We start from the raw sequence: 27,234 nt of genomic DNA on the forward strand, positions 1-27,234 counted from the left end.
CAGAATTATGCTGAAGGCTTCTATCTTAGATTTGCTGATCAAGCTGTCATTTTTCTATAGAGGGATAGAAAAGATAGGAAGCTTTGGAATACATACCAAAGACAGTGTAGATAAGACAATAAGACAGAATAGAATATTAATTCTAGTAATGGAGAAAGAGCATGCACACTCCTTTAGAATGGATAGATTTATTTAAAATAAAACTTTAAAATGGCTGGTCCATTTATTTAACCTATATACAAAATGGAAATAAATAAGTAGATAAATAATAAATAGTTTTGAGGAAAGTATCTGAAATTTAGACTGTGCCTAAGCACATTGATGGTCCTGTTTAAAATTATTAAGACAAAAGTGGTATGTTCTCAGTAGGATTTATGAATAGCTTTGGGGGGTGGGGAACAGCTGCTGTCTGGAGCTCTACCATTTCCACTATTACCAATACCATCATCAATGAATTCCATAAAGAAGATTCCATGGGTGCACTATCATGCAAAAGCAATTGGTTTACAAACCTCAGTCATATTATTACTTCAATAATTGTAACTTAAACCAATAGTCCAATTCTCTCAACAAGCATAAGAAACAACAAAGCAAAATAAAATTACATATTAATTAATCAAAGAGTTTAGCAGGCTATGGAAAATTATTTGAAGACTAAACAATTCATAAGTATATTTATTTGTTAACGGATAAGAGTTAAATCCCCAGTCGTCTTACAGCAACAGCTGTAAGCAATAGAAAACATAGCAATGGAAAGCAACAAAGCAAAAACTGGCAAGTCATCTAAAATAGTGTTTTTTGATTTCAGCAACTTTATGTGCGGACTCCAATTTCCAAAATTCCCCAGCTAGTGGATGGGAAACCTTAAAAGTTTTCCGAGAAAGCACTGGTCTATGACTTTTAATTGATAGGTCCATTAATAAAACATATTTTAATTTAATAGTATCTTTGAGAATGGAAGGTAATCATCTTCATTTAATGAAGGGTTCATTACCATTACACCACGACCTGCTAATAATCATATGTTATGTGTTGATTTTCAATCCAATTTATTAATTAATCTAAAATTCAAGAAATAATATATTCAAAATAATGAAGGGGGCATTATTAAAGCTAGACACATTTCAAATAAAAAAATTGAAAAAATTGGTGGATTTAAATAAAAATAAAGACAACATTGCAATTTTGTAGTACATGTGTATGTGTCTATGTGTGTGTCTCTCTCTGTGTGCATATGTGTGCCTTCAAGTCACTGTTGACTCCTGGGGTCCCTGCAGTTTTCTTGGCAAGGTTTTTTGGAAATGGTTTTCCATTGCCTTTTTCCTATTGTTGAAAGTGACTTTGTGCCTATGGCAGGACTAGAACTCACAGTCTCCTGGTTTTGTAGCTGGTGCCTTAATCACTACACTAAATTCTTGTGCATCCATGTGAATTGCTTATAGTAAATTATAATAAAATTTATTATCAATAAAATGATGATAAATGGCATTTTTAAATCGTTTAAATCCTCTAAAATTACTAGACAGATCTCCACTTTTCCTTTGGATCTTAGTTTAGAACTCCTAGCTTGTACTATTAGACAAAATTATGCTCTCTGTGATTTTTGTATAATTAATTAGAATACCAATTGGTATTCTCTGCTGATGATATCTTATTGTTTATCTCTGAGTTTTGTACAGTAATTTAATTCTAGCTTTGCTGAATTTGATTAATGCTTTTGCTGAAATTGTAGGATATTCTATTAACCAATGCAAATTGGAAATGATTTCTGTAGATAAAATTTAGTTTATTCATGCATTAAGTGATTATCATTTTTATATAGATACTGAATTTATCAATTATTTAGATATTCTTACTCCAAACATTTCTCAAACTGTAACACTAAATACAAGTAAGATATATAAAGAATATATATTTGGCAGATGGGAGTTATTAAAATTAATTTTTTAGGCTAGGATCAACACTAAAAGAAAACAGAATTCTCAAGATTTTATTTTTTGCATAGATCCTTATCTGGAAAACATTTTCAAAAACTCAGTATGCTGTTCTATAAATTTCTATGAGGTGCTTCAATTCTGAAGATACCTTTGAAAAAGATGCAACTATCAATTAAAGATGGGACTTTGGAATTTTCCAAATTTTGAATTATACATTATGCATGCCTTTTCATGTACTTGTGGTCATCTTTACTTAGTGAATAGGTACCATCTGTATCTTTTTGTAATAAGTATACCTTTAGTTAACTGAACTGTTTTGGATTCAAAATATAATAGATTTGCTGTATTTTATATTAATATATATTTATTCACAAACTGTTTAATTTTAATGCCTACATTCTTTTGAACTATGTAATGACTACATGGATATGGAAAGATATTGATAGGGCAACAGAAATGGAGTCTCTATACCTTGATTACTGCCAGCTCAAGTTATCTTTAATTTGTTTCTTACAATTATAAATGAAAAAGTAAGTTTACTTTTAATCACTTTTAATCACTCACTTATGATAATTTGCATGCCTTTTTATTAAACAAATTCCTTTTTTTAGAGTAGATGGCCAGGTTTTCTTTCTTATCCCTTGATATTAAGCACTTGGAGATTACACCTTAAACTTGTAAAAATAATAACTGCATCATCAGCATACAAAAGATGGAGGACAAATTTATTTCCTAGTATTGAAGGAAAATTATTTTAGGTACTCTCTAGATTATACAATTAAAGGAGAAACAGAAAATGAATTCTAAACTACATGCTTTCTTAACCTGCTTCCATATGGAAAACCTCTGAAAAGAGGCATTTCTTATTTTACCCTAAAACATCAATACTGGACACATTTGTAGATATAAAATGTCATTCAGGGAAGTCACAGATTTTTTTCAGAAAATAATAACCTAATTTATATGTTAACACCCAAATCTAACTGAAACAGAAGTCTCATGTCCAGCTTTAATCACATCACATTTATTTTCAGCCTCAGGAATCACAACAGCTGCTGTCAGAAATATCCATAGCCATCTTATCCAAATGTCATATTACTCAAATATGTGAATATTTGCAGAGAGTTGGATTTCTAGCCAATCAGATGCATAAAACATCTGTTTATGGAATGTTTACGAGGAATCCCAAATAATTACAGAATAGCATGATAGATTTTCCAAGCTTTTAAGGCTGACTAAATTTCATTTTACTTCTGTTTTGTCAGATGTTTATCCAGCTTGAAAATGTTAAATTGGGGAATTTATTATTACAAATTAAATTTGTTCTCTAAGTTTAGGGACTTTTTAAATATATTTTTAAAAATTTCTCCACATCAAAGTTGCAGCATCTTCTCAGGGTCAGTTTTCTCCATTAAAAATACATGTGTAAGGCAGTAAAAAGAAAATAAAAAATAAAGGTATCAAACATGTTAATGAAACACATTGCAATGGTAAGAAAAGATGCAGTGTTTACATTGTCTATTTTTTTTCAACAGCTTATTATTGGAATTCATTTATTTATTAGCTTTATATCCTAATTTTTGTCTCTGGAGTTTGATGGGGAAACTTTGTCATTATTCCCACAAGTATCAAGGGAAGTGTCAAGAGAGAGAAGTTGGATTCAAAGCCATCAAGTAATTTTTCTTGAAAAGGTGGACTTGAATCTAGATTTCCTTAGTTCTAGTACAATATCTTAAACAGTAAATCACTTTGACTTCCATGCTGGCTGGGGAATTCTGGGAATTGAAGTCCACATATCTTCAAGCTGCCAAGGTTGAGAGACATTGTACTAAATTGATATCTGATGAATTATTCAGTTTCATTTCCATCATATAAAAATTGATAATTTCAACTATGTGGCAAGCCTTAAAATGCTCTTGCTTTAAATATTTTGCTTTTGAAATAGTACACAATTCTAAATGAAGGAAAACATAAAATTAGGATGGGGTTTAATGAGATAAAAGTCTCAGTGTCAAAATACTTACAAGAATAGTTGTGACAATATAGGTCCTGTTCTGCAGAGTTGTTGTTTCATTTGAACCTTGCTGATCTGTGATGGTTGGAACAAATTTTTCATCTTCGTTCCAATAACCAATCTAGAAATGATCAATAGAATATAGTATATCTTTGGCAAAACTCAATGTTCTATATCCTGAGATTCCATATTTGTGAGGAAACTTTACAGTAAACATTGTACAAAATAAATCCACTATCTTTCAAACACGAAAATTTATTTACATTTCAAAATTTGTGGCATTATTGATTTTGTCCAGCCGTCTTGAAGATAAAAGAAAAGTGTAAGACATAAGTACTTTGTGCATGTATTTAGGTGTATAACATTAGACTAATGAAAGCATATATGAATCTTTTATATTATTAATATTTTTTGAGATATATCTGATATTCATATTTTTCACCTTCTCCTTTTTGCATATCAGCATGCACAAATTGTCCTTAAAATTTTACAATGACTCTGTAGCTTTTTAATTCAGAGAGTAGATGAGTTTTACTGGCAATAGGAAATCATCTGGGAATTAATCTATTGTTAATACCTGTATGAAAAGTACTGATTTGCATTTTTTGACAAATGTTCAGTTATCACATTTCAATTTTCTGGATGTCAATTCACAGTACTTAAGTGATTAATACATTTACTTTTTAAAATATTTTGAGAGAAAATCTTATATTTAAATTCATATTAAATATTAAAATAATATAGACAGATGAATTTGGGGTTTACAGAATTAAAATATACCACAACAATAAATAGGACATAGTTATCAATTAAAAAAAGTAATAGAGATGGGCAAATCTTAAAATCCACTATGTTCTATTTTTTAGTTTTCATTCCAGAATCTTTTCCTAAGGATTAAAGATTAATCTGTAGAAATACCTACCAGAGTGAAGTTGGGTAGGGATTACTTAAAATGTTGATAGAGGCTCAGACATTTTTTTCAACTTTATTTAATGTTAAGAAAGACAGATTTGCTTATAAAAGCACCCTTCACAAAGTACGTTAATCTCTCATTGCAATAATAAAGTTTGATTTGATTTGACTCTTCACAAAGTGCCTTTTTCTCTCACCTAAATTTCCTGATACCTCATGATATGTGATTCCATGAGGTTTTAGAGAAGAAAAGAAACTACTCTGTGAATAATCTTCATATTATGCTTTCTAAAAGTTGAAGAGACCCCAAATTTACTTCTACAAAAATTCATGAAAAAAAAGGCTTCAAATCCTATACTACAGAATAAATGTCAGAGATAAATCCATTTTATGCCTTATTTACACAAATGTTTTAGCTCATGATGAAAGTTGCACCAGGGAACCAATATTTTCAGAAACAAGTTCCATTCCCAACCTAACCAGCTTTACCTTTCTGATCCCATCATGTTTCATTTCAATAACATGAAGAGTGTAATTAGTTCGATGTCCTTTCTCGTTAAACTGGACAGTCCCTGTCAGTCCTTCAAAGCGCACCTATAAAAAGAGGAGGAACAGGTAAAAGATGACAACTGATACAAAATTCTTGTCCCAAATATCTTTCCAAATTTCTTAAATCAGATCAAATGATATATGCATCAATACATATCAAGAGTTTTCTTCAGATGTTTTCTTTTCAATTCATCTGCACCGAGAACATAAGCTGATTTGGGTGACAGTAATTTCAACTTTCCAGCTCAGACTTTTTGTCAAGGTTCCCAAACCCAGGAAAGACACACTGCGATTCTTCTAAGCAGACACCTTTATGGTTCCTCACCTATAGACAGAAATCTTGCCAAACTAAAGCAGACTACTTGCATCGTATAACACATATACTCTAAGAACTATTAGGAGGAGCTCTCTCCACCCTCTTTCTCTCACACAAACTATCTAAACTGTTTTGTCTCTTGCTCCTCCGGAATGCACTCCCTTCTTTCTGGGAATCAAGACTGCCTTCATTACACTTTTCCAGTTAACACAGTTGGGATAAAGAACAAACAAAGTACACTTGCTAACAGTTTTCCAAAAGGCTAAGATGATTTTATACTAAATGTGGAAAAGACAATAGATGGAATTTAGCCACTGGTTTGGAAAAGGTAATTAATGGAGAATTTTTCTCACATATCTGGACTTGATATTATGTTACTAATTGTGTTACTAACAAAATCATCATCCTCATAATCTAAACTATAAAGAATTTATAAATTACACCTAGACCTGACTTTATAGTCATTTGTTTAGCAACTATTCAGAGTTACAATGGTGTTGAAAAAATTGATTTACAACCAATCCTTGCACTTAAGACCATCACCACATCCCAGCAATCACATGATCACTATTTGCAACTATTGCATATTTTTGATGGTTGCAGTGTTCTGTGATCACCATTTCTGATCCATCTGGCTTACAACAAACAAAGTAAACCGGGAAACTGGCAGGAAATACAAATTAAAGAACCCTTTTCCAACAGTGACCACAACATGATTGACTTTTGTCTCAACATACGTTCGCACAAAAATCATCACAATGACGGAATCCCCAATTATAACTTCAAAAAAAGGCAACTATGATCTTATAAACAATGCTCTCTCATCCCTTGATTAGCAATTTCTATTCTCTGGACATAATACTGTAGAAGACCATTACAACATATTTTTACTTGAAGTCAAAAGAGTCATCAAACTATATGTACCATTAACAACTCCCCAAACCAGAAAAAACAAATTACCCAAAACAATAAGGAAGGTTCAATCCAAAAAGAAATCACTTTGACAGAAAAATAAATCTGATCACGTTGCCAACTTCAAAAGCCGATACCAAAATTTATGCCACCAGATAAAAACTGAATGCACCAATTATCACATTAAACAAGAAGAAAACCTACACACCAATTCCACTCGTGCTTTCTACAATTTTGTAAACAACAAACTAAAAGACTCAAGGTCCATCCCACCCCTGAAAGGACCTAATGGTAAAGACTGCAATGACGACACTATTAAATCCAAACTCTTTAACACATTCTTTGGCTCACTATTTGTAAACAGCAATGGATCATGCCCAGTATTTTCTAGTCGAACCACAGAAAACTACAATGATCTAATGCATGTCAATTTTACAGAAGACAATGTTGAAAAAGCACTATGCAATCTAAAACCATCTGTATCTATTGGACCAAATGGAATATGTGCCTACTTCTTAAAAAAGCTACCACTGCCATAGCTGAACCTCTAAGCATAATCTTTGAAAAATCTTTCAGGACCAGCTCCTTGCCAAAACTATGGTCACAAGCCATGGTCATCCCCATCTTCAAAAAGGGAGACCACAGCCTAGTTGAAAATTACAGACCAATCTCTTTATGCTGCGTCACCTGTAAAGTCATGGAATCAATTATTAGCCAATCCTCCACTTAGAGACAAACAACCTACTCCCTAATAAACAATTTGGTTTCAGGAAAAAATTATCATGTAATCTGCAACTCTTACACTGCAAAAACATATGGACTACACAACTCGATCAGGGCAAAGAAAAAGACACAATCTACATAGACTTCTGTAAAGCCTTTGATTCAATGGTACACGAGAAACTACTCCTAAAACTAAATCTTATGGTATCTTTGGACACCTGCATAACTGGATAGAAGCATTCCTGTCAAACAGACAATAAATGGTCAAAATTGGGAGCATCCTATCAATTTCTGTACCTGTCAACAGTGGTGTCCCCCAAGGCAGTGTTTTAGGACTAACTCTCTTCATACTCTACATAAATGACCTCTGGATCATATTAAGACCAACAGTGTTCTCTTTGCTGATGATGTAAAGCTATTCAACACCACAGACAATACTGCTACCCTTCAAGAAGACCTTGACTATGTATCAGAATGGTCAAACAAATGGCAACTTCAAATCTCAACAAATAAATGCTCTGTCCTACATATTGGCAAAAAAAAAATATCAGAAAATAAAATACACCTTGTTGATGATCCAAGTTCTGTAAAGGACCTTGGAATACTCATCTCTAATGATCTAGGTGCTAGAGCCCACTGTAACTACATAGCCAAAAAGGCATTAAGAGTTGTTAACTTAATCCTACGTAGCTTTTTCTATGGTAATATCACATTACTAACTAGAACATACAAACATTTGCTAGACCAATACTTGAATACAGCTCATCAGTCTGGAACCCACATTACGTATCTGATATTAACACAGTTGAGAAAGTCCAGAAATATTTCACAAGAAGAGTTCTCCACTCCTCTACTCGTTGCAGAATACCTTATGCGACCAGACTCAAAATTCTAGACCTAGAAAATCTAGAACTACACCGCCTTCGGTCTGATCTAAGTATAGTATATAAAACCTTACATTGCAATGTCCTACCTGTCAATTAATACTTCAGCTTCAACCATAACAACACAAGAGCAAACAATATATACAAACTGAAGGTTAATAGCACCAAACCTGATTGCAGGAAATACAACTTCAGCAACAGAGTGGTCAATGTCTGGAATACTCTAATTGATTCTGTGGTTTCTTCTCCAAACCCCCAAAACTTTAACCTTAGACTTTCTACTATTGACCTCACCCCCTTCCTAAGAGGTCTGTAGGGGGCGTGCATAAGCGCACCAACGTGCCTACTGTCCCTGTCCTATTGTTTCTTTTATATATATTTTTATTTTTCTTACACGTATCCATGTATTCATAACTATGTTTTTACTTATACCTATTATCTTGTAAGCAATTGACAAAAACAAACAAACAAACAAACAAATAAATAAATAAATCGCAAATCATAGACATGTGATATCTAACTTAGTTTTTGTGTGGGAACTGCTGTCGCCAATGTGGGGCATTCATGTAATGTTTTGGTTAATAAATACTTTGCTTAGTTATGGAGTTGCCAGTCTCAATTAAGAAAAAAACTACCTTCAAATTAAAAACAACAAAACACAAGGAAAGACTGTGTTTGCAGTAGGCTGGAGGTGAGATGACAATGTCACCCATTCCTCCCTCCCTCCAGAAATTGTTGGCCCGCTGCCAAGAAGAGCAAACCTAACTATGCAATTTTGCCCACAGACAATTCTTTTCTCACAACGTTTTCAGAATTTGAACATTTTATCACTGAAATGTTAAGTGCCTCCAATAGGGTGACTTGTACATATTTTCTAAACTCCCACTTCTTTTAATACTAGTACTGAATGGATTGCATATATTGTATGCAATATAACTCTGTAACTCTGTTTCAGTGCAAAATCTTAATAGGATTTCTTTTCTTGTACAACGGAAAATAGTAAATTAAGGGACAAGGCAGTTGACTTAACTTATTTCTAACAAACCTAGCTTTTATCTACAAGAAGCATTCAAGCATGCTGCTACAGTATAATCAAGAAAGAATTATGTAATGGTATTTCTGCATCTTTGACACAGAAAGCATCCACTTATAAAAATAAGAAAGCATAATGAATTATCTTACTGGAATCCTATTTTAGATTGCTGAAACATTTTAATTCAAGCTTGATAAGTTCAGGATCGAAACTTAGAAAGAAAATGCATTCCCCTCCTCCCAAATATTCACAGTCATATTTCCTTTCCTAAATAAGGTGATCTTTCAAGATTACTTTAGAAATTCAATTTCAGTATAAATATTCAGTGATCATCCTTGTTTATAGTACAACAGGATACATCTTTACAACCCATGAAATAATGAATAATGAATAGCAATTCAGATATTCTAACAATGTTATAATCTGCCCAGGGTTAAAGTTTATCTTAATTTTCTAACCTGTTGTAGAGCTCTCTGGATGTCAATCCCTTGTCCCCAAGGAACAGCTGGATTTGCCAGGCAATCCCCAGCATTCCCACGACGGGAAATATCGATCCGTTGTTTTCTGAGACTCTGAAAAGCTTCGGCCATTACCCGAACCCCATCATATGTAAGAGCAGATGTGTACTAGAAAATAGATTAAAATAAGCATGTTGGCTATTAGGCTTGATTTGGGAAATGCTTGTTCTGTCTCCCAAAACAGGAACCAGGAAATCTTCTATTTCTTCAGCCACCCCAAACTGCTATTTGGTTAATATCAATGTCAACTTAATGTGTCACAAAAATAATTACGTTAAGTAATACTGGGTGCTTCAAAAATAAAGAGCAGCATTATTTTGTAGGTTTTTGAACTGAAGTTGTGATTGCTATTCATAGCCTTTATCCTAGAACTTGTAGGAACTTCTACTTTTGCATGGCTTGCTGCAATTCTCAAAGTAAAGCTGTCACTGCGCGAGGCAAGAAGGAGTTTTAATTTTCAACCAGCTTATCACAGAAGCCTGACACTGATTTGGGCTGAGAGGGAATGCCTGGCCCAAGGCAATCCAGCTGACTTCTATGTCTAGAAGATCAGAGCCTCCCAGCTCAAAATCCAGCACCTTACTCACTATATCATATTGTTTCTTGGGATCTGAGCTAAAATACCAATTTGGCTGGAATTGACAAGCCAGGAGAAGCCACATAGAATTTTGCTAGATGTAGCCAAATGATGACTTGCATGCTGTTCTGTAGCTACATTTTTATGCTTAATAATATTGACGGCAATTATAATTTCCTGGGAAAAGCTGCAGCTGCTTTAAGTAGTTTGCACTACTGTACACTCCAAAGCACAACCTACTTATTATGCTAATTTTGCTTTCAGCCATGTTTTAATTAATCTGTTCTACCTTGAGAGTCATTTTTGTTTGATGAAAATGTATGATATCCAGAATAATTATGGCAACTTGATTTCAGTGGGTCTAATTAAAGTGGGTACAGGATAAGTCTGGATCCAGTGCATTATAATATTTGTAGGACTAGCTGCTGCAGGCTTTAGAAAATTATACATAGGAAGTTAAAGCCTTGGACTCTGTCTTTAACAGTGTTCAAGATTTGCATCATGACAAAGTGAGTTTCTGGGTGTGCAGGTTATCTTTAAAAAACAAAAAACAAAAACAGTTTGCCTTAATATGAAAGAGTCAAAAATCCCCCACCCTCCCTCTCCCTCTTTCCCTACTATATTCAGTCTACTATACAACTTACCAATTTTTAAAATATTCTCCCAGTTAGGTGAGAAAAAGAACTTAGTTTTTCACAATGAAGGATCTATGAGAAGGTAAGCAACAGAGTATGTATCTTTCTATCACATCTACACAAAGTTCTGAGGATAAACTCTGTTTTAAAAATTATTTGTTCAAAAGATTCCATAGCACCATATATTTATTCAATTCAGTGCAAAGCAATAATTCAGCACTCCATTAATTAAATAATTTGCTATAGAGTCCCCCAGACAGAAGAACAAGGCATTAAATTTCCTTTAGTTATCCCAATGCTAATTAATACATGGAAGTTACTTCAAGACTGAAATCCTACTTACATGCAATATTGCTTCCGAACAACCCAAAAGAACTAGGATATATTCCCTCTCTGAGCACTAACACTGAATGTTAGAGAAACAGTTGCAGATAATGTTTCCTTAATTTCCCATAGATGTCTCACACTTTGATTGTCAGAATTTCCCAAGAATATGATGTCCCCAACATTATATGGGCATTCTGTCTGGAAATTCTGTAAGTTAAGCACATCTGGAGAAACTAAGCGGGGATAGTTATGGACATGCTAGTGTTCATGCAGTGTTAAGCCATTATTAAAGGGGAACTCATTGCTGTATCCTTTTGCATTTTGCTTGTTCTTGCCTTTGGTGAGAGGGGCAGCACATACAGTAAGTTTAATAACAAATTATTTATTAATTTCATTTGTATACATTTTGAGGTCCTACAGATTGAAATACGTATTCTACATCATTTTACTTGGACATAATATAAACACAAATATGATAAATTTATATTATAATATAATATGAATAATTATATTAATAGGTAGTGACAGGTTCCTTGGGTGAAATGAAAAAACATACGGAACACCACTTGAACACTACACCAATCAATTGCAAAAGGCAGCTTTACTTGGAACAGCTTACATCTTGTGACTATAATTTCAACACTGTCAAACATTAACATCTGCCTATCACAGGTCCTTGGAAAGGACTTGATGGGTGGATAAAAATATCAAATCCAGTCAACAACAATGACAACAATAATAAGTAATAATGATTTTTAAAAACCTGGCTGAATGTATAACTAACCGTTGGTTGTCTATGTATATGCCTATGTATATTATCTGCCCAAGTGAGTCCACTCTAGGGTAACAGCATCTCCACTGAAGTTTAGAAACCATAATCTACAATGCTGGTCCAGAACCAGTTGGGAAATAGAGGTTTTTTTTATTTCCCAGTTTAACTCCAAGAGACAGTGACTAGCACAACATCACCCACTGGTTTCTGTTTCTAAGGAAGGACCTGCTTAAACCTGCTCCTAGTTAAATCTTACTTAAACCTTACTACCACATTACCATACCAATTCATGTGTGTGTATGGGTATTTGTGTGTTTCAAAATGAGAATTCTTCATTTTGAAAGTCCCCTCTTGTTTAGCAAAAGAAAACAGTATTTTCTATAATTTAACTTCACTGAAATCAATTCCGCTGTAATTTGCTATGGAAAAAGAAAGCCCTAAACCCTTAGTCTGACACAAGGAACAAGAAATGGCATTAACACCTCCTCAAACAAATGGTTTTCAGTACCACTTGCCTTTGGCCTCTTCCAGTCCACCCGAGGTTGTTCCCTGGCATCATTGTTCTTCCACTGTTGCATGATCCTGGCTGGGATGGTGTCTGTGTAATTCACCAACTGGAATCCGGTCACATTTGCTCCACTTTCTTTGAATTTCCCCAGGTCAATATCCATAAAGCCCTAAGGAGGACAAAAAAAAAAGCAACAGCAATAACAAAAGTGATGAATGAACACATATTAACATAATCAGTAAACTTTTATAACACAATTTTTACCAATACTGATGAAAAATGCAATAATCCAAATATCCCAGACCAAAAGTTGTTCTACACCTCAAGTACTATGAAAAATTCTTTGATCATTAATGATTTTTACAATGTTTTTTTCAGAGAACTATAGTGGAATTTAAAAACAATTTAACACATTTTAAATACATAACTTTCCAAAGGAGTTTTGAAATAATTGCAGACTAATAAAGAAAAGGGTGAGAAGCAAATAAGAGAATGAGAGCTATGAAAATGACATGGATGAGGAAAATGCCTATTTCTCTAATTATAAATATAAGTAGAAATATTAAAAAAATCCATTGTTCTTTGTGCAAGCAAAAATAATGTGATTTGCCCAAACAGAATCTTCTACAATATAGTTGCCAGGGCTCCAACAAATCTACCTTCATTCAAATCAAAAGTCTCTAGCCACATCTCAGAGAAAAGTTAATTGATTTATTAGGAGTGGCCATGTTGACGTAAGCTGGATGCAGCTGATACTAAATTACATTATACATTTCCCCCTTGACCCTGCTCTTCCCCTCCCCCCTGGATGTGACTTCTCCAATGGGACACATCCATCTCCAAGAGTCATCCATCATGCTCTCCAATAGCCTTCGTCTCTGCTCCTATTCAACATTTAAATGAAGCCATTGGTTGAGATCAACCATCACTATGGACTAAGACATCATCAATATACTGATGATACTCAGCTGTATATCTCAGTCTATGGTGAGTAAAGTGATACTGTGACCTCCCTCTCGCAGTGCCTGGAACAATGGGATGAAACTGAACCCTGACAAGGCCGAGTGGTTCTGGGTCTGGGGTTCTTTGGTCCATGGAAAATTGCCACCTTTGGTCTTGGATGTGGTGTCACTGTCCCAAACAGTACCAGTGTGTAATCTGGAGGTTCTCCTGGACTTGTGACTTCTGTGAAAAGTAGTCGTGGCCAGGAAAGTATTTGCTGAATTGTGAGTTGTGCACCAGTTATGCCCTTTCCTGGACCAACAATTCTACTCACAGTCGCTCATGCCCTTATCACCTCCCATCTTGACTATTGCAATGTGCTGTACCTGGGGCTATCCTTGAAAGGCATCCAGAAGCTCCAGTTAGTGCAAAATGCAGTTGCATACATGGTTTTGTGCAGACCTCAGTATCCTTTCCTGCAGGAGCTGCATTGGTTGCTGATTTGCTTCTGGATGCAATTCAAGGTGCTGGTTGTCACCTTTAAAGCCCTTTATGGCTTGGGACCAGGTTATCTAAGGGACCATTTCTTGCTGGTCACATCCACCTGACCCACTAGAACAGGGAAGCAAGGAATGCTGTGAGTCCCCATCCACTAAGGAGGTATATCTTGCAGGACCCAGAAGAAGGGCCTTCTCCATGGTGGCTCCTTTCCTTTAGAGCATCATCCCTCTGGAAAATAAAGTGGCCTCCATTCTGATATTCTTTTGGAAGGCTGTGAAGATGTGGTTCTGCCAGTTGGCCTGGGGAATCCAGTGTGGGATGGAGCCCATTAATTGGATGATATGAGTGGGTGTAGCTACTGGGGTGGGGTGGAAGGGGTTAGGGATTATTTTACTATTTTTATTTTTTTATCATTTTTATTTCATTTATATTGTGTTTTTATTTCCTGTAAGCTGCCTTGAGTCATCATGAGCGACTAGACAGCAATATAACATTTCCAAACAAACAAACAAATAAATAAAAAATATTAAGTAGATTTAAATTTGATTTAGGCCAATCTGCATATCACTAATTCTAAAGCCAGTGCTTTGGGTTTTTCAACTTTTGAAGTGATGCAGTGGAACGAAACTGGTTGTGGAGAAGTAGGAATAATAGAGCAAATGAGACATGGCTCACTGTGTAGAGGCATCTGTTCGATATAGTCCATTTTTATCCTGCCACATTCCACAAGGATTTGAGTGTATTCCAAGTGTAAAAGCCAATGGAGCCAAGACAGAGTAACAACAGCAGTTTTCATCCCCGAGGAGTAGCAAGCCTGGTTTTAGTAATTAGCTTCAGAAGTAAATTGGCAAGAGGAGAGAAGAGGGAACGGAGGCATTTAGACTCAAAGATATTCACATTTCTGATGATTCATGAACTAATGGAGCTGCACACAGTTTTGGGACACTCTGAATTATTTATATTGTTTTGAACAGAACTCAAACCCAATCTATGTATCCTTCAACCAGGGTAGAGTTGAATATGTTTCAAGCCTTTACTGCCAAAGAAAAAGGAAAAAGTGAAATGGTGACGTGAATTTCAACATGAGAAGGAAAACAGGCCCATTAGTCAGAACACATTTTACTTACAGCTGCTTGAATAATGAAAAAAAAGTATTGCTGGGAATTATTCAATAGACAATCTACCGTTCCAAAGGAATATTACACAGGAATATCCATCTGAACTAAACTCTTATGCCCTCAGTCAACTGATAAAAAATGGACATATTTCTTCAAGTTATAGGAGGTATAGATTAAGCTTACTTTCCCCAATATAGTGGTCTCTGGTAGAACTGAAACTTTAACCCCCCTAAAATGCCCAATCAGATTTGGTCATGCAAATCAGGATTGTAGCAGTTATACTGTCATCCTAACATATCTAGTAATTCACATATTAAAAGTGTGCTTAACTGAACTGTTTAGAAATTTCCCTCTGAACCCATTGTTTATAGTCTTGAGGCAGCTGCATCTCTTCAAGGCGCTTTCTCAATTTTTCTGAACTTGTGTGTATGTTGGACGTCATTTCCTGGTTTTCTGTACACCCAAGAACATTAAAAGAAGGCTTCAACATGATCCAACTGCTTTGATGATCTGAACGGTAGATTTCACAAGGCATTTATTTCATAAGCCAACTTTCTGAGTGGTTTGCATTGCCGTAATAGAAAGTTTTATTTCAAATATTCAGATCATAAATATTGTAAGACTGTAAAGGTAAATATCAGCACCTTGAACTTGCTTTTGGACATATAAAAATGATTCATGGAATTGTTTCCAGAAGCAAAAAATTGTGTTCATTACAATCAGTCCTGATATCAATCTAGCCACATTATTTTAGACAAAGTCTTCAGACATGTTTCAAGGAAGAGGCACAATATGTGTGTATGGGAGTACTGTGGAAATGACCTTGGGAGACAAGCGAAAGAGCTGCAGACTGGAAAATCATCATGTAAAAGATATCTCAGTCCACAGAAAGAGAAAAGGCATGGAAACCTTCCCTAGTTAAGGGCCACAGAAAAACTCCACCACACTGCTTCCCAAAACTTGTGGTCCATATAGAACTGGAACTATTGCAACACTGAGCTTTTAGCTCCCCTCCTAGAATACTGCTTTGCTTGTGCAATTTTATTTTTCCTTTTGGGGGAGGTGGGGGATTATTATAACAGATTCAGAGTTTGATAGATAATTGTCCTAGAATGAAAAAATAATGTTGGCAGGAAGGAATCTCAGATGGCACCACAAGCTACATTGCTTAGGGGTATAAAGCCACGATAAAAGCCATTCATAACATCATTCAATTGGAAAAGGCTGCAGAGTTTATTTATTTATTTATAATTTATTATATCTATTTATTATATTATTATTATATCTATTTATTTATTATATCTATTTCAACTGCTTACAAGATAATAGGTATAAGTAAAAACACAGTTCTGAATACATGGATACATATAAGAAAAATTTTAAAAAATAAAAGAAACAATAGGACAGGGACGGTAGGCATGTTGGTGCGCTTATGCACGCCCTCTACAGACCTCTTAGGAAAGGGGTGAGGTCAATAGTAGACAGTCTAAGGTTAAAGTTTTTGGGGTTTGGGGAAGAAACCATAGAGTCAGGTAGAGTATTCCAGACAATGACCACTCTGTTGCTGAAGTCGTATTTCCTGCAATCAAGTTTGGTGCAATTAACCTTGAGTTGAAGCTGAAGTATTAATTGACAGGTAGGCCATTGCGATGTATGATTTTATATACTATACTTAGATCGGACCGAAGGCGGCGTAGTTCTAGGTTTTCTAGGTCTAGAATTTCAAGTCTGGTGGCATAAGGTATTCTGCAACGAGTAGAGGAGTGGAGAACTCTTCTTGTGAAATATTTCTGGACTTTCTCAACTGTGTTAGTATCAGATACATCATGTGGGTTCCAGACTGATGAGCTGTATTTGAGTATTGGTCTAGCGAATGTTTTGTATGCTCTGGTTAGTAGTGTAATATTACCAGAGAAAAAGCTACGTAAGATTAGGTTAACAACTCTTAATGCCTTTTTGGCTATGTAGTTACAGTGGGCTCTAGCACTTAGATCATTAGAGATGAGTACTCCAAGGTCCTCGACAGAGTTTGGATCATCAACAAGGTCTTGACTATTCAGCATGTATTTTATTTTCTGATTTTTTTTTGCCAATATGTAAGACAGAGCATTTATTTGTTGAGATTTGAAGTTGCCATTTGTTTGACCATTCTGATACATAGTCAAGGTCTTTTTGAAGGGTAGCAGTATTGTCTGTGGTGTTGAATAGCTTTACATCATCAGCAAAGAGAACGCAATTGCTCTTGAAATGATCACAGAGGTCATTTATGTAGAGTATGAAAAGTGTTGGTCCTAGAACTCTGCCTTGGGGGACACCACTGTTGAAAGTATTTTATTTTCTGTATTTTATTTTCTTGAAATCTGGCAACTTTAAGATCTGTAGACTTCAATTCCCAGAATTTCCAAGTACCAATAGATGTGTTTTACCTTTCAATTTATAGTTAATCTAGATTTGATATTAAAGTGTGTTTTTGCTTTTAGAATGCAGCATCCATTGGGAGAATAGGGCGTTTAGAGAACAGCCTTGAGGAAGAAAATAGATAGCAGATAATAATAAATAGGTGAGAAATCTAAAGTTGCTCCTTTTCCTGCTGTGGTGTTGAAGACAATCACTTCTCAAAGGTATCATTAGGATAAAATCCCGTCAGCACCAATGAGGTTTCAGAGGAGAAATAAATGTGTTAATGGTGCTCCAGTTTTCATCTCAACCCCTTTTGCAACTATATGAATGGTTAAAGGCATTCATTTAAAGTCATGTCTAGTTTAGCCCTAAGCTAGGCAAATTTGGCAGGTCATACTTCAGTTTTATACACAAGCCAACTGTATTTGACAGGAATCATACTTCTATTTATACAAGTGAAAAATCAAGCCAGAAGTTAGTAAACTATCGTCAATGCCAACCCAAAATGTTAGAAAAGCAGTTAAGTTTTGACAGCTTCCATATTATGACTTATTTATAAACCATGAATGAAACCCTAAAGTATGCCCATCTTAGGTATAAGGAGAATGTATGATTAATTATGATTTTCTAGCAGGTTTGCTATATTATATGCAAACGTTGAGGAGCATGCAGGTCATTCTGATTTGTTAAATTTGAATAGAATTATTTTTACATTATTATTACCTAGCCTAGATTAGAAACTGAATTACTCCCATTCTTTTTCCCAAGATGTGAGTGAGAATTCACTGTTGTGTACAGGAGAAAAATAGCAAATAACAGGTACAAAGAAGAGTGAGTGTAAAAGGACAGCTTCTTAAATTCTACGAGAGTCTATTTATAAATAGCATGATTAAGTGTTTTCTGATTTGTTTTGTTTGACCTCTTTTTTTTTCTTGCTAGGTCTATTAATTGTTTGCCTTAAAGGTAAGGATTTTTTTTTTCATTTTTTGCTAATATGATTCCTAATCAACTGGAGCCCGAGGGATAGAATGGGCTATAAATTGGAATAAAAAAATGTGAAACTGCCCATTGGCTAACATGCAAGCTAGCTTTAAAAAATAAAATAAACTGGTCATAAAACCAGCTAGGTGGCAAAACTAAGCAATAGCAATTGCAAATATATTCCCATTAGCATTAAAATTCCCCTACAGCTTCAAAAGTGGGCCATTAAATTTAAAAACAAAAAGCAAGCAGTTAATATAATCTGGTAGCATTAACTCAGCAGAACAGAGCAGAGCCAGATTCCCTGGGCAATGCTGAATAAGTGAGGTTGGAAAGATACATTTAAAATATACATAGTTAGAAATCTATCTTTCCATTTGAAATATTGTAATCTATTTCTGTGGTCTTTCACTATTTATGAAACAATTTAACTGTAAGTTACTGATACTAAAAGTTAAAGATAAATGGATAATAGAATAGTTTCAATAGAAGAAAAATCAAATTAGACTAAAACTAATGTTTTTTTTTTAATTGTTGGAAAAATATTACTGCAAAAACAGGCTCCAAGGGCATATCTTTTCCCCAGACAGCAGTCCATGAAAATGTTTAGCAAAGTAGAAAATAAACTAAACTAAACAATGTCACTTATTATATTTCTATCCATTAGCATTTGCTTCAATTAGTGGTGTGGTGGTCTAATGATGAAGATGCTTGCCTCCCACTTTGAAGGTTGAGATTTCAACCATAGGTAGTAGCAGTTGTTTCTCTTCTAAGGCTCAAAGAAAAAATAAATCTGCTGCAAACTCCATGTAGGCATCAGGAAGAGCATTCGGCCAGCAAATGCTCATCCCAACTCTACCCTGAGTTAAGGGGCTACAGGGTCATAAAAAGGAATTTTAGTGTTTGCCTCAGTTAATTAGGCTGGGCTCCTACAATGTCTACTTGAACCTCGGCGGTTTTCTCCAGGACCCACAAATCTAATCTGTGAACATGAGCACTGTAAGACAGGAATCTATTCCACCAGTTTTGCCCAATGAGGCAGTCGGCTTATCTATTCCATTTCAGTTCCATACATTGTATTCAAAAAAGCACATTGCTCAAGTAATCTGTCTCATACGGAGATTTTTTCAAGGTCAGCTACATGATGTCCTTCAAAATACCAGGAAAGATGCCAGGGAGCTTCTACATACACTTTGTCTTTGCACTATGTCATTTGAACTGCCCTGAACAAGTAAGTCCTGAACTGGAGAATGTATAAGGATGCTCCATATTTTCTGCTTCTGCATCTGCATGGTTAGGCTGCCTACTTTTTGGAAAGGGCACCATCTTCAGTGTATACCATCTGCCGATCCACCTGATGGGCTTCATTCCAACCTACACAGATGCTGTCATGTCATCTGGCGGCTGCTGCTGCTTTGTACTGAGTTTGCCAGCCATGAAAAACTGGACCATTTTTTGAAAACCAGGTTTGGTAATGATATCCTAGGGATTCCTTTGCTTAAAAAAAAATTGGATGAAATTGGTAAGGGTTCTGTCAAATTTTTCCTTCTAACCTAAGTGACTATAAGCCTCCCTATTCCCCCCACCCCCTCAAGTAGGTTTAACAGAAGAACAGAAAATGGAACAGTTTTGAGAATGGATAAAATTGTAAAGAATCCTGCTAGGTTTCAAATTCCAGTCCATGTGACAGGAAGAAGACCCGTGGTGGGGTTTAATTTTTTTTACCACCGGTTCTGTGGGTGTCACTTGGTGTGTGCACTTTGCTCACGCATGCACCAAATACACGTTTTGCATGCACGCAGTGGGCTTGTTACTGACCTTCTCTTGCAATCCCGACTCTCCGTGTGTTAAACAGCTGATGCACAAAGCAGCTGAACTTCAAAACCAGGAAATAAAGGTTAGAATAGAGCCAGGGCAGGCAGGTAGGCCCAGCACAGAGGTGGTATTCAGCAGGTTCTGACCAGTTCTGGAAAACGGTAGCAGAGATTTGGAGTAGTTCTGAGAACTGGCAAATACCACCTCTGACTGGAGATTTTACGGTATCCTTTGTTAGGAATGTAAGTCACCTAACAGCTATTTGGGTTGGACAATATATAAACCAGGATAGACATTTTAATACTGTCTCTTCAAGAGAATAATAAAAGTGTAATTGGGTGTGGTTTCTCAAACAGCCATAAGATGGAGCCAGAAACCTGGGTTGTTTAGTTTTAGTCTTAGTCTTAGTCTCAGAAGAAGTCTTAGTGGGTCTCTTTTTCCTTTTGTTGGAGAGTATTGCCGTTCCTCCATTTTTCCTAATTGACTGATATTCATGGATTTGATGTAAGTCTGTTACTAAACTGTTTTTGACAATGGACTTTGTTATTGGATTATCCCTGAATTGAACACTGACAGCCTTACATGTGAATTACTTTGGGCTATTTATTTTGAACTTTGCTTAAACCTTTATTGAAAGTAAAACCCTACATTTACTGTACAATGTATCTGTGTGCTGTGTGTGTATTATTCTAACACTTCTCAATATGTCTCCCTGTATGCACTCATGCTCCTAACAGGGAATTATCTCAACACTGGTTATGGGCCCAGGCCATACCAGGCTCAGATATCTGAGAGTTGGTATGAATGCACAAGTACTATATACAGACAGCTGTTTACTGCTTTATTGTGGTCTACTATCCTGGTAAAGATGGCACAAGTCACTTCAACAAGTCTATCACTGATAACCTGGTTTGATGGAACAAACTATGTTTCCTGGTCTATGAAGTGCAGTCTACTATTGCATAGAGAAGGTTTATGGAATGTAGGTCAAGACCCACTGGATGTAAATGCTTGGGATCCAAATAATGAGGACGATGCCAAGAAGCTTGCTGACTTTAAACAGAACAATGAATGAGCTCTTTGTATAATTGGACTAACACTGAGTGACTAGCAGATATTGGAGAAGAGTCTGCTGCTAAGTTTTGGGAGAATTTGAAGAAGATTTATGTTCGTGACAGTGTAGGTGCACACATACATCTTACATGTAAACTGTTTAGAGCACGTCTTCTGAAAGGTGGAGATATGTTAGCTCATTTGAATTTCATGAAAAGAACTTTTCAAGAGCTACATGAAAAAGAACTGATATTTTCAGAGCTGCATCAAGTTTACATCGTTCTTTCCTCGTTGGATGAAAGTTATGATGACTATGTATCTTCACTGGAAGTCCTGCCCAGAGATAAACTGACATTGACTGACATAACCAGAAGGTTGTTAGAAGAGGCAAGAAGATGGTGGGATAGGGACCAACTGAGAAAGGAACAACCACAAGAAGAGGATTTGTCTTCAACTGCCTATACTGTTAGGAAATGTTTCTCTTGTGGGGCTAGGTGACATATTGCTAGATTCTGTAAGAAGGGAAAACAACAGAATACTAGTAAACACTAGAAGGCCAAGAAGAATACTAGTTTAGCTATGTCTAGCATTTCAACTATAAACCATGATTTGTGGGTTGTTGATAGAGCATCGCAATGTATTACTAAAGATAGAAAAAGGTTTGTAAAGATGTCCACGAGTAAGCAACATGTATCATTGGCAAATGGATGGAAGATGAACACATCAGGTGAAGGTACTGCATATTGTTCTTGTATAAACGAACATTTAACTATGTTATATGTACCTAAACTGAAATTTAATTTATTATCAGTAAGGACTTCAGTTAATCTTGGTTATGTGGTAACCTTTAGGGCAGATAAATGTATAACAGAGAAAGAGGGTAAAGGTGTTACTGCTACATTAGAGAATGATTTATATGTAATACATGATGATCAGTTGAAGATGGCTAACTCAGTTTATAACAATTTTAAGCCATATGATGAATGTATACATTTACTACATAGACATCTAGGGCACATTAATTTCAAAATGCTCAAACTGTTAACTTGTCAGAAGGAGTAAAATTGAAACCCTGTAGCAAGTATTTACCACTATAATGCTTGTAGCCAAGAGAAGAGCAAGATTATTCCTGCAAACAGACTTAATGGGTTTAAGACCAAAGAACCTTTAGAGGTTGACATAACTGGTCCTAAAAAACCAAGTTTAGGAGGTGCCTGCTATATTTTGAGTATTATGGACCATTACTCACGATACAGTTTCTGCGATCTTATGAAAAACAAAACAGAAACATTCCAACATTTCTTTAACTGGCTAAGGTTTGCAGAGAGAAAAATGAAAAGTAAAGTAATTACTTTAGTTACTGATAACGGGACTGAATTTGTTAACAAAAGATTCCAAACTATGTTGAAATTGGCTGGTGTTGAGCATAAACGTTCTGTACCTTACAGACCACAACATAACTCGTTTGTAGAATGGAGAGGGCAAACATTACAAGCCATGGCTCGCACTATGTTATCTGATTCAGGTTTACCTGAAACACTGGGGTGAAGCCATAATGTGTAGTAATCATGTGTTAAACAATGTAGTTAACACAACAACTGGTGAATTGCCATTCACTCAGCATGGCAGAAGGCCAAATTTAAGTTACCTACACATGTTTGGAGCTCCAGCATGGGTGCATATTCCCTCAAAAGTAAGACTGAAAGGGCAACATAGAGCTAAGAAATTATTTTTTGTAGGTTACGAAGCCAACCATAGATCGTTTAGATTCTGGGAACAAGGCACAGCTCATGTTTATTGTAGTGCTAGTGCAAAATTTCTCGAGCACTTTCAATGGGATAAATTGGAACAGGAATCCAGCAATATTATTACTGACACCCAAATAGTCCCTAAAGATAAAATCAGTAAACCACGAATAGCCATTAAAGAGGAAGAACAGGAGGAAATAGGAGAACAGGCACAGGAGGAGGTAGAAGAACAGGAGCAGGTGACACAGGTGAGTCCACCAGTTAGCACTGTATTACCAAGACATTCAACCTGAGTAACACGACCACCTGATAGATATCAGGCTAGTGTTGTATGCCAAGTGAATACAGTTCCAAGTAATTATAGTGAACTAAAACTGTATCCTACTAAAGATCAGGCTGCTTGGAAGAAAGCAATGGATAAGGAACTAGAATATTTAAAAATACTGGAGGTATACGAAAATGTTAAGTTACCACCAGGTAAACATGCCATAGGATGTAAATGGATATATAAGCTAAAGACAGGTGTAGATGGGACTATTACCCATAAAGCCAGGTTAGTAGCACAAGGGTTCAATCAGACAGCAAATGACTATGATGAGGTGTTTGCACCTAGTCTGAAGGCTACTACATTAAGGGCAGCATTAGTGTGGGCAGCTAAGGACAAATATATTGTAAATCATTTGGATGTAGGAATGGCATATCTGCATGCAGCGTTGCAACACACTATATATTTAAAGAAACCTTTAGGTCTCAAAAATGATAATACTGATTACTGGAGATTGAAAAAGAGTCTTTATGGCTTGAAGCAATCAGGATATGAGTTGAACCAATGTATAGTTAAAGAATTAACTAAAATAGGTTTTGTAAATGGCATGGCTGATCCATGTTTGTTTAAAAGAGAAAGTAATGGTGTAATTTCATTATTGCTATTATTTACTGATGACATAGCATTAATCACCAAAACTGAGCAAGAAGCTACTGAGATAATTTCACTATTGGACCAGAAATTTAAGATAAAACAATTAGGAGAAATCAAACAATATCTTGGTTTAAAGATAGATAGAACAAAGGGAGGATACAAGATCTCACAGGAAGATAAAATTAACCAATTACTAAAAAGTTTTAAAATGGAATTTTGTAAGCTGGCTAAGACACCAGTGAGCCAGGAGTTTAGCCATAGTGATGTACAAAGTCCTATTTTTGATAAGACATTTATCAGTCCTTGATTGGTAGTTTATCTTATCTCAGTAATTGGTCAAGGCCAGATATTGCATACAGTATAAATCAATTAGCAAGATTTAACACTGAGCCGACTGAAAGGCACTGGCAAGCTGCTAAGCGTGTGTTAAGATATCTAAAACAAACAATGCATTATGCATTGTATCTGGAGCCTAAAGATGAACTGAATTTAACTGCATATGCCGATGCAAGTTTTGCTACAGACAAAAATACACGAAAATCTACATCGGGTACTGCTGTATTATTGAGAAAAGCATTGATTGGATGGAGGTCTATTAGACAGAAACATCTAAGTTTGTCCACAATGGAGGCTGAATTCTCATGTTTGTCTTTACTATGCACAGATTTAGTTTTGTATAAACAACTACTAATTGACAAGGGAATTAGTGTAACAGATTCTATTGTAGTTTACAAAGATAACCAATCAGCAATACAGATGGCTTCAAATATTGCTGTTAAGACAAGAACGAAACACACAGATTTAAGATATTTAAATGTGAGACAATGTGTGCAAAGTAAAACGATTAAGATAGAATACTGTATGTCAGAAAACAATATAGCAGATCATTTTACAAAGGCCCAAGGCTCTATAAAGCATAAGGCTAGCTGTGAGGATTATGGACTTAGAATGTAAAGTTGTATATATTGTCTTACCCAAAAGGGGAGAATGTTAGGAATGTAAGTCACCTAACAGCTATTTGGGTTGGACAATATATAAACCAGGATAGACATTTTAATACTGTCTCTTTAAGAGAATAATAAAAGTGTAATTGGGTGTGGTTTCTCAAACAGCCATAAGATGGAGCCAGAAACCTGGGTTGTTTAGTTTTAGTCTTAGTCTTAGCCTCAGAAGAAGTCTCAGTGAGTCTCTTTTTCCTTTTGTTGGAGAGTATTGCTGTTCCTCCATTTTTCCTAATTGACTGATATTCATGGATTTGATGTAAGTCTGTTACTAAACTGTTTTTGACAATGGACTTTGTTATTGGATTATCCCTGAATTGAACACTGACAGCCTTATATGTGAATGACTTTGGGCTGCTTATTTTGAACTTTGCTTAAACCTTTATTGAAAGTAAAACCCTACATTTACTGTACAGTGTATCTGTGTTGCTATTTGTGTATTATTCTAACACTTCTCAATACGTCTCCCTGTATGCGCTCATTCTCCTAACAGGGAATTACCTCAACATCCCTCCCCTGCCATGCCCACCAATCCATGCCCACAGAACCAGTAGTAAAAACAACTGAATCCCACCATTGGCCCAGTAGCTGATCGTTGGAGCAAACTAGTTTGCTCACAGATGATCCTCCGAGCTATCAGTTCGGCTGAGCCGAGCCGAACCAGTAGAATACCACCCCTGAAGAAGACACCATAAAACTGTTAATTCCCCCACTCCCCAGTTATGAAATCACCTGTCCACAGAAAGGAAAGCAAACCCTGATTCATTCATGGGGGAATAAATGAGTGTTTGCTTTCCTGTTAAGGGGGAAATGTATTCTTCTGAGAGCTTCCTATGCACAGTGTGACTCTACTTTTGCTTGGCTGCTTAGTTTGTAGCAGTCAATGTTTGCAGCTGCCTTTTCCTTTATTGTTGCATTGTCTTATTTGTATACTCACTACAACTGTTCTTTTGTAACATATACAGTATATATATCCTCCTGGGGTTGTAACCTTTATTACACTGTTGAATGACTTTTGATCCACAAATAGTATTTCTTTATAAACCATGACACAATGCTATTGATCATGACTGTGTTTATAATTGTCACTGTTCAAAGTGAGACACAGGATCAAATTCTTGGAATATAATGAACTTGTCTGAGATCCATACTTTTCTGTGTACCTTGCATGACACAATGATGCTAGACTATTGTGTATGTCTATCTGTATTCCTTACTGGTTGCAAAAACAACCTTTGTCCATGGTTTCTGTCTCATATTTTTTCTCATCTCCTATATGAGGGGACTCTCATTTTATATAAAGAAAAGATAAAGAAATTTACAAAGAAAAGTTAGAAGAAAGATAAAGGAAGGACTGCAAAAAGTAATTCAGTTACATTTTTAAAAGAAAAAGATAACTGAAGAAGTGACTTCCAATTTTTTGGGTAGTAACTACAAACAAGCTTATCATTCCTTCTCCTTCTTTAAGATTATATTACAAAGATCTCTTCTGACTCATATTCAATCCTTTTTTCAATCAGCAAATCCAAGAATCACCATTTTACCCCCCCTCCCATTTTCAATAACAACAAAACTCCTTAAAAAGATTTTGTCTTTTATAAAAGTACTTATTGTTTTATACTTAAATAAACAGGTCCATTTTTGCTATTTTTGCTAATTCTGCCTTACAGTCAGGGGTGGGTTTCTACTGGTTCTGTCCACCTCTGTAGAACCGGTAGCTCTGAAGAGCAGCAGACATAGAACCAATTCTATGTCTGCTGATGTTTTTACCCACCCAGCCTTCCAGGCTCTTACCTGATCTTTATTTCCTGTTTTTTCAGCTTCAGCTGCCAAACGAGGCACAGCTGTAGTTAAAAAAGCAGGAAAAGAGGCTGCTTCTCTGCATGCAGTGTGCTGATGACGATTTACAGGCACAAGGCTCGCAGCGTGCAGGGAAACACATCTTAAATCACTGAACCTCGTAAATCCAGAACCAGTAGTTAACCCTGTCATATCCCACTCCTGCTTACAGTCCAATTTCAAAACAGGTTTCTTAAGCAGGCTTCAACTCCAGCCAACTCACATGTGGGAGACAAGCTGAATGTTGCAATGCAGAAAACCCTACAGTAAATGCCAATCCTTTAAATTGCTGCTGTTCTT

General features: G+C 35.7%; 1 protein-coding gene across 3 annotated transcripts in view; it reads right to left on the reverse strand.

The window, feature by feature from the left end:
* GRIA1 (glutamate ionotropic receptor AMPA type subunit 1) overlaps window positions 1-27,234 on the reverse strand; it is a 248,195-nt gene that overhangs the window by 61,448 nt on the left and 159,513 nt on the right. For all 3 annotated transcript variants that reach the window (XM_087924247.1, XM_026696642.2, XM_026696640.2), the window contains exons 6-9: window positions 12,625-12,786; window positions 9,739-9,906; window positions 5,353-5,457; window positions 3,962-4,072 (exon numbers count right to left, since the gene is read on the reverse strand). In XM_087924247.1, the coding sequence (XP_087780373.1) occupies window positions 3,962-4,072; window positions 5,353-5,457; window positions 9,739-9,906; window positions 12,625-12,786 (546 nt within the window). The remainder of the gene's footprint in view (window positions 1-3,961; window positions 4,073-5,352; window positions 5,458-9,738; window positions 9,907-12,624; window positions 12,787-27,234) is intronic.

The sequence above is a fragment of the Pseudonaja textilis genome, chromosome 2, assembly GCF_049901715.1.
Source record: "Pseudonaja textilis isolate UNSWEBS1 chromosome 2, rPseTex1.2, whole genome shotgun sequence".
NCBI classification, from domain to species: domain Eukaryota; kingdom Metazoa; phylum Chordata; class Lepidosauria; order Squamata; family Elapidae; genus Pseudonaja; species Pseudonaja textilis.